Here is an 8559-nt window from a genome sequence, read left to right on the forward strand (position 1 = left end):
TTATATTTAAAATAAAAATGAAAATAAAATAAGATCTTATATTAAAAATAGAAAGTAGTACGTCTAAAGAACCGTCCACAGATCGAGTGCAAAGCATTTAATGGAACGTGATTTTCGTTACAGTAGCTATGTATTGAGCCCGCAGGCTGTTAGCCATGCCCTATTTCTTGTATTAAAAAGAGTTATTATTTCTGATACTAAGGTCTCATTAAATCAGTTTATAAGACCACCAATAAAATTGTGATGAGCATAGACTCAAAGAAGGAGTTCAATTGCAAAAAAACTAGTCTATTAGAAATGAGAGGCACTTGATTAATTATTTTTAAATAAAAAAGATTTTTAAAAAGCAATTATTAAGATATTATCTTTATTTTAGATTTTATATCCATTATTAAATAATTATTTTTAAAAAAATAAATCTAAGTAATCTAGATCTAATCTAGAGAGTCTAGAGGGGATGAGTTATGAAGATGAGCACCCAAACTGATTACAGTTAGGCATCAGTGTTTGGATACTCATGAAAATCAATTTTGAAAATTAAATTTGTGATTTCCTAAAATTTTTTTAGAACCCCCATATTCTCATTGAATCAATTATGAGACCACCAATATTGATTTCTGACCAAACCAAACACCCATATTGAGGGGTGTGTTGGAGATTTTAAAGAAAACTGTCATTTCTGACTTTGTAATTATACCTAACATGTAAATAAATTACAATCAATTATCCTCAAAATTAAAATTATAAATAAATTTCACCTATTTTTTTTACCGCTAATCCAAACATTGATTAATGTGTTTAATAAAACCAGTTATATGGTCCTCCGATGAGGAGGCAGCTCGAGACCGGAGCCATAGATAGAAATTCTGAAGGAAGCTTTGAAATGCATTTAATTTGGCCATTAGCAGAGGACGGATCGACCCACGTGAAGGTGGACGTCGCATGCAGGGACCTTTTCCACGATATCAGATTATGATAGCCTTAGGGTTTGTTTGGCTCAATAAGAGGAAGAGGAGAGGAGGGATTTTAATGGAGAGTAGGGGAGGAGAGGAGAGTGGAAGGATTTTAATATTACATTGTTTGGATTTATAAAAACAAAGAGAAGAGAAAGAGTTTTAATATTACCTTATTTGATTCATGATGTGAGGGGAGAAAAATATTTTGACATGAATAATTTGCCCTTATTTTATTTAAGATATAGGCATAATGGTTACAATATGGGCATAATAGTCATAACATGACAAAATATTATCCTTTCCCTCCAAATCCTCCCAATTTTAAAGGGGAGGTTGATGATTCCTCCCCTCTTAAAATTTGTGCGTTGTCAAACAAAAGGAAATAATTAAAATCCTTCTCTCTCCCTTCCCTCCCTTCCAAATCCCTCGTACCAAGCACATTCTTCAGTGAGAGGCGACACGTCCTTGAGATGGGTTTGGAAGAGCATTTGGAGACCGAAAGCGCCCCAGAGATGTCGAGCTCACTTGCAGCAGAGGCGTGGTCTAAGATCCTACCCAGGGGCACAACGAGGAATTCTGGGCTTCCCGCGATACGAGATCGTGGATAGGATGGAATCGTCGCAACGTTTTGAGGTGAATGAGACCCGATGGGATATCTGGTTCGATCGGCCTCCTATGCCGTCAGCTATGGATAGCCATGATGAATAGAGACTGCGAGGTCGACGTGGTCTGGTGCTGTAGAGAAGGCAACGAGGCGGCTGATATTCTGGCCAAAGAAGCTCTTAATGCTCCTAGTCTAGTGGATTTAGCTTTTTCTCGACTCCTCCTCAGTGTATTCTAGATGTAACCAGGAAGGACGCTTTAAGATGAACAAGAGTGTAGTGCCTGTACTAGTTATTTGCAGTAGTCCTTCTTACGTTGGTGGCCACAATTACGGTCAACATTAACTAACCATACCTGTTCCTCCCATGTTACTCGCTGCTGTGCGGCAACTATGATCCCCAGATGAACTGGACGTCTACTTTGCTTTCAAATAGTATCTTATCATAACTGGATGGAAGTCGTAGAAACCAAATTATCACAAGCAGCCTCGTCTAGGCTAATGCCATAGCAGCAAATACACATGTATACTTTGCACACCCTACAATATTATACGCGATCTACAACAAGAGCCACGCAAAAACTACAAAATCAAGTTCCTCACTTAATTTTACATATCAATACAAATGATCTGAACTATTATATATTAGCTAGGGAACAGTGTGCTCTAAAATTCTTCCTGAAATGGCAGTAGCGAGAGCTGATTTGAAAATGGGATCTTTTGACAAAGAAGAAACCATTTGTTGAACCAAAAACTGGCGGCTGGAATTCTGATCAATAATCTCACTCGGCCCTGCATTTGAGTTCACTGGAATTGGGTCAATCACTTCACTTTGAGCTCCATGCATAATATGGTTGTGCTCTCCTTCGTAAGTCGCAACCAATAAAGTTGGGTCTTCCGCGCTTCTTTGCACCTAAATATCAATACAATTTGGTGATTCTGCTTCTTCTTATTTCTTCATCAGTGATCCAATTAAAGCTGTAATTATTTACATGAAGAGAAAAGGGAGCGTTAAATATATATACCTTCTTTTTCACTGGGCAGTTAGGAGCAAAGGAGCACCTAAAGTAAGCCCTAGGAGAAGGGTTATCTCTAGTCACCTTCTGACCATATTTCCTCCACTGATATCCATCTCTCACATACTGCAACATCCAAAAATAGATCGATCATTATTATATGTTGACATGGCAAAAGTGAAGCAAATCGCAAAACCTTTTTATTAATTAATTGTCTCCGATTGTTGAAGCTTATAACATCAATTAATTAATTAGCTAACTAACAAGTTAAATCGTACGATGAGCAATTAGCATCATCCAGATACGGCTGCCCAAGTCGGTATACAACAATCTATACACTTATCCGTTCGTGTTCCCTTGATAGGATTTGTTTTTAATTTCTTGGTCAATTTTCTTCCCAATATAACTCAAATCCTTTTTATAGTACTCCAAAGGATGAAACCAAAACTCACCAGTCTTCATAGAATATACTCCGATCCTAAATATAATAGCCAGTTTGTAGGGTAGCTCTTATATTTAGGTATATGTATATGTATATGTATATGTATATGTATATGAACGAAGGACTTACTAAGCTGGGATCTGATGCGTGCGTGCGCACGAAGTACTTTGAAACCTTGGGAGAGATAGGGTGACTGAGACTGTGGTCCTTGGGCCTCTTGAATGAATTCTCAGTACTGGTGCTGCACTCAGAAGCGCCGCTAAAATTCAACATATTATTGCCGATACAATTCCCGGTTCCAATAGCCTTTCTCTTCCTTGATTGTACTGTACTTAAGTCCAACTCAGAATCGGTGTTCTTAAGGACTTGGTTAAAATGCTTTTGCAGAGCATTGTAGCTCTCAGTAACGCGAGTAAGCTTCTCAGTTAGCATCTTCTTCTCACTACTCAAACGATTCAGCTCTTCCATCATCAAAACCTCAGCCTGGTACCACAATTTCAATTTCTAACATTACCAAATCGAAAAACTGAACAACATTATTATCTGTAAAGAGAGAAACACACGAATTGATAGATATATTTGAGGTTAGGTTTGTGCGAACCTGGACACCGTCCTCGTGCCGAGAAGGGCTGGCGTTGAGGTTGAGAAGAGTGTTCTCGCACGTTGCTTCCATCGCAAAACAAGGGAAAAGAAATGGCTTGAAGAAGCCGCCCAAGTGGTTTGTCTCCTTTAAAGACAGTTGATCTGATAGATTTAAGTGAATCAGTAAAACATAAGCAACAGATATATACAAAAAAATATAGAAAGGAGGACGAGGAACACGTCAATTATCGTTAATTTTATTTATTGCTTAGGTGTAGAAGGAAGGAAAGTTGCAGGAAATTGTGCACGAGTTGTGACGTCATTGCTGGGGTGTAAAAAGTACAACGCGGATTGGAAAAGAGAGGGGAAAAAGATAAAACGAGAGGGAGAGGGGGAGAGATGACTAAGAATTTTCAGGAGACGTGTCAAGGTCAAGTTCATGTGGCATTAAATGAAAAAACGAGATGAGGTTGAGCTAATTTTGGATTTCCATTGACTCTCTTTGTCATTGACTTTGGCAGCTATCTCCCCAATCCCAACCCCTGAGTGGTTGGCTCTCCGTGTCCTTTTATCTCTGCTTCAGAGATATTTTTTCAAGTCGATCGACGGTGGTCTATACAGTATCTTCCTTCCTTGGTCCTGGATTTCCTCCCTCTAAAATTAAACACACGAGTAATAATTTTAAACCCCTTTTTGGGAATCTAGGGATCTTCAATAACTAAAACTTCAAAGATTATAATTTTTTTGGGGAAATACGTACGAGGACCACAAAGTCATAGAAGAAATTAAAATAAATCAATGGCATGCCGCTTGTTCTAAAAGCAGAGTTCTACAACCCATGGCCATGGGCGCAGTGTCCGAATCATGGCTTCGATCGGCTTCAATATCTGATTGCTCTGGCAGGCTACCCAAAAGGTTATGCGGCTTTAAACTCAGTTAATTCTATGTTTGGACAATATTATTAATGATTAATCCTACACACACTTACCTTTACTCTACCCTTAGCCTCACCCCCTACCTGGAAATTGCATAGTTTGACTTGAACTTTTTTAGTGGCTCCGCCTTTTTTAGTGGCCCTAATTAATTGGTGGTAACCAACAGTTGGACAAACACAAGAGACGGTTTAGAATTCAAAATTTGAATTGATTAATTCGTACCTCTTGCTTTTAAATTTAAGTGCTCGATCAAATCAAACTTGCTTCAATTCTCCAGCAAACATTTTTGGTTATATATGCCCTACGCACGTATTACATTAGTTACACTAATACTTAACAACATAAAGATCACTAAATTGACTTAATGAATGAACCAGTATTATATTATACATACTTTGAATTTCAACATTTTTTTTTTTTACGTGTTTCTTAGTTCTTACACATCTATGCCGGCGGATGGAAGAACCTTTTATGCCAGAAGAGGAATAGAAAAATATCATGGAAGCGTGTGCCAATGCACAAGAAGAACACGTGAAGACAAAGGGAATTTGGAAGCGTATATATGTCGGTATTTTAGTATAAAATGTAAGCTGTTCATAATTTGAACACAGGGGAGAAAAGAATCAAGAGTCTCCTAGCTGGCAAATGACGTAGAAGAAGAGGAAGTCGGCAATCAATTAATTAAATAAGTTTCAAAACACTTCGAGAAGGTACGGCGGCTGAGTGCGTGGGGAAGAAATTATAGAAAAGAAAAAGTAACGCGCATTTGAGAAAGTTAAAAGGAAAATTGACTCAGAACAGACCTTGACTTGAACTCTCCCAAACTTGATTTGCTTTGATGATGCAAATTAAAGCCACAAAAAAAAATATTTTCTTTTACATACGTAAATTTTTCAGAATTTTCCTCCTCGGCATAAATATTTACTCCCTCCATTCCTTATTATAAGAGACAAATAACCGAAGTACGTTGATAAAAAAAACAGTTAAAATTAGTTAAAAACAATTAATGTGTAAAAAGTATAATTTTTTTCTAAAAATGCCCTCATTAATAAGGAGAGAGAACAATTAAATTATTAAAAGAAAGAGAAGTGAGAGGGAGAGAGAGTGTAAGTTGGAGATAATAAATATGGGTAAAATAGTAAATCAACGCAAAAAAGTAGAGACAACTTGTAAGTGTCTCTTATATATAGGAACATGCCATAAGCATCAAATGTCTCTTATAATAAGGAACGGAGGGAGTATTTAATAAAATTTTAACCTAACACATATTATTTAACTTTCTCAAATTCAATTCGATATGATTTCGATTTCATTATAGTCATTTCTCAATTCTGAACGAGAAGGCCGTCAAAGATCCTCAATTTAATTATTCATACGGTATTTCTATAACATATACACTCACTTTACAAGCCTGCGTAATCATTTGAATTTTGAACATCATTCACAGACTAAGCCTTTGATATTCTGTGCCAATATTCCACAGTCATAGAGAACTATGACTGTTATTTTACAAAGATCGCGGTGAGAAAACTATAAAACATGAAATACTTTTGTAACTAGAATAGAGAACAAAGATCGCCGGTTTCTTGTTTAGAAAACAAGTTTTTATTTTTAAAAACATAAAAACAAAAAAACGTGTTTAGTAATTTGTTTTTAGTTACTTGTTTTAAAAAAAACAGTAATATGTTTTTCAAAACTAAGAAACCAAAACAACTTTTATATGTTTTTTTTTTGTTTTGAAAAATTTTGAGAAATCTTATTCTCTTCTCACCTATTATCCACTACTTATTATTACTAGTGATAACAATCACATACCAAGTGTGATTTTCTATGATTTTTTTTCAAACGTGATTTTTAAAGCTATTATCCAAACAAATTCTTTTATTTTTTGTTTTCAAAACTTATTTTAAGAAACAATTTTATAAAATTGTTTTGAGAACAAAAACAAACAAGCCCTAAAATACGATCAGGATCCACCCCTTTTGGGTATAGAGAGGTGCTTGATCTATAACACGAAGAATGATTGAAGCGAGTACAAATTAAAGAAAGAATACGGACAAGATTGCGGATGGGCCAGAGGAGGAGGAAGAATAACTAAGAAGAATACAAGAAAGCAAAGATGAAATTGAGAAGTCTACAAAAGAAGCTTCGTGGTTTTGTGAATTGTGACCCAAACTTTGTCATTCACGGAGGACGAGATTTGTCAGGCAAGAAGCAGCGTCAAAGAGACGGAGAACTGCTAGAAATCTGATTACAAGGGTAGATCAGCAAATTCCGATTATCTTGATATACTACCTTTTATTTTCAATATAAGAGTTAGATGACAAATATAAAAATATTAATAAAATTAATTAAATTAACTATATATTTGTCACAAACGTGGTCTTTTTAAATTATCCTTTTCAATTACGTGTATTAAATGATTGAAATTATTTTTCAATAGGAATTTCTTACAATCAACAGGTCTCCCTAAATTATCCTTTTTAGGTTTGTTGGTATTGTGTTATATTTAAATATTGCCTATTACTATTATATTCTTCATACTTTGGATAAATATATAATTTTCCTTCTTATTAATACCTTGGCAACTTTTCTTTATATTTAAACTCCTTTTAATGGTTAGATTGCAAATGACACGGCACTCCAATGAAGTAAGCAATAATCTCTAATTAAAAAACAGAGCTTTACGATTCTCTCTTTCACACACACACACACGTATAGTACACCACATCTTAGTAAAAAGTACTTTTGAGAATTTACAACCATATTTTTTATTGAAAAAATGGTAAAAAAATACCTATTGAATTTTAAATGATAAATAGATAATTTTAACAGATTTTAACATATTAAAGTCATAACAAGAATAATCATCATAACATATTTATTTTTTTAAAATTCAACGGGTAATTTTTTTGTTTTTTGTTTTCTTTTTCCAGCTTCTTAAACGGGCTTCACATTAATTTCGTCACGTCACGCTCAGAAAGGGAATCTTAAGCTGGTAGGATTAGCGTTCACACTGATTACGTAACTTTTAAGGCATTTTCATAATGCAAGTCATTCTTAAGTCAACTTTAACAAAGGAAGTATTGCTCCCTAGAAACGTCTAAACTTGCACCAATTTGCTATGTGGTGTCTTTCTGTCTTTCTCATGAATTATTTAGAACTACCAGTCAATTCTCAATCATTCATCAATCAAATATATACATTTCGTGCGAGTGCCACGCGTGTGCTGCAATTTCCACTTTTTTTTTTTTTGACCGGACTGCAATTTCCACTTCTCTTTCTATTAAATAGTCTTCAATTTCTGCGTTACGCCATCATCGCCTCATTACTCCCACGTCATATGGATAACCACCCCCCTTCTATTATTAAGGTGTAAATCTACAGCGCCGATATAAACTGTGATTTATATTGGTGATCATCTGGACGGTTCAGATTTATTTTTATTTTTTAAAAATAATTATTTTAATAGGTATAGGATAAAAAATAAAGATAATATCTTAATTATCATTCTTTAAAAATATAATTTTTTCTATTTTAAAATAATTATCTAATAATATTAAATCTGGACCGTCCAGATTGTTCATCAGGTGATAAGCATTGGGTGCTCATCACGAATGGGAACCCATATAAACTATTGAAAATAAAAAATAAGAATTAAGATTGAGATTGAAAAAATATATTAAAACTTATACTACCTCCGGTCCTTATTATAAGACCCTGTTTGACTTTTTGTTTGGTCCTAATTATAAGACCCCAATCCATTTTGTCTCTCACATTTATGCATTTTTTTCCAAGATAATCCTTCTAATAATGATAGTTCTAGCCAATATACTTAATTAGTAAAGATATTTTAGGAATGACAACACTTATTTATTACAAATAATTAACTTAACTTACTTCCTTAATCTCTTCAAATAAGTCAACTGGGTCTTATAATTAGGACCGGAGGTAGTATTATTTAGTATGAGGAATAGTTTGTTATTTGGATTGAACAAACTTATGGTATTCTCCAATCTCACTTACA

General features: G+C 34.7%; 1 protein-coding gene across 1 annotated transcript; it reads right to left on the reverse strand.

The window, feature by feature from the left end:
• Positions 1-1978: 1978 nt before the first annotated feature.
• On the reverse strand, positions 1979-3772 carry LOC114738753 (WRKY transcription factor 18). The gene is made up of 4 exons (XM_028926820.1): positions 3617-3772; positions 3145-3498; positions 2583-2699; positions 1979-2470 (listed from the first exon to the last, which is right to left on the reverse strand). Exons 1-4 carry the CDS (start codon positions 3686-3688, stop codon positions 2207-2209), a joined length of 807 nt encoding a protein of 268 aa, XP_028782653.1. The 5' UTR covers positions 3689-3772; the 3' UTR covers positions 1979-2206.
• Positions 3773-8559: the final 4787 nt, after the last annotated feature.

Source organism: Neltuma alba, unplaced genomic scaffold, assembly GCF_004799145.2.
Source record: "Neltuma alba isolate B1F8T4 unplaced genomic scaffold, ASM479914v2 tig00013680_pilon, whole genome shotgun sequence".
In the NCBI taxonomy this organism is placed as follows: domain Eukaryota; kingdom Viridiplantae; phylum Streptophyta; class Magnoliopsida; order Fabales; family Fabaceae; genus Neltuma; species Neltuma alba.

Bases quoted from the DNA above. Each gene is read 5' to 3' on its own strand.
- LOC114738753 (XM_028926820.1), bottom strand. From the start codon at position 3,688: ATGGAAGCAACGTGCGAGAACACTCTTCTCAACCTCAACGCCAGCCCT. The intron at 3,499-3,616 runs GTTCGCACAAAC...TTGTGGTACCAG, and splicing joins GGCACGAGGACGGTGTCCAG to GCTGAGGTTTTGATGATGGA. The intron at 2,471-2,582 runs GTATATATATTT...ATTGATATTTAG, and splicing joins ACTGCCCAGTGAAAAAGAAG to GTGCAAAGAAGCGCGGAAGA.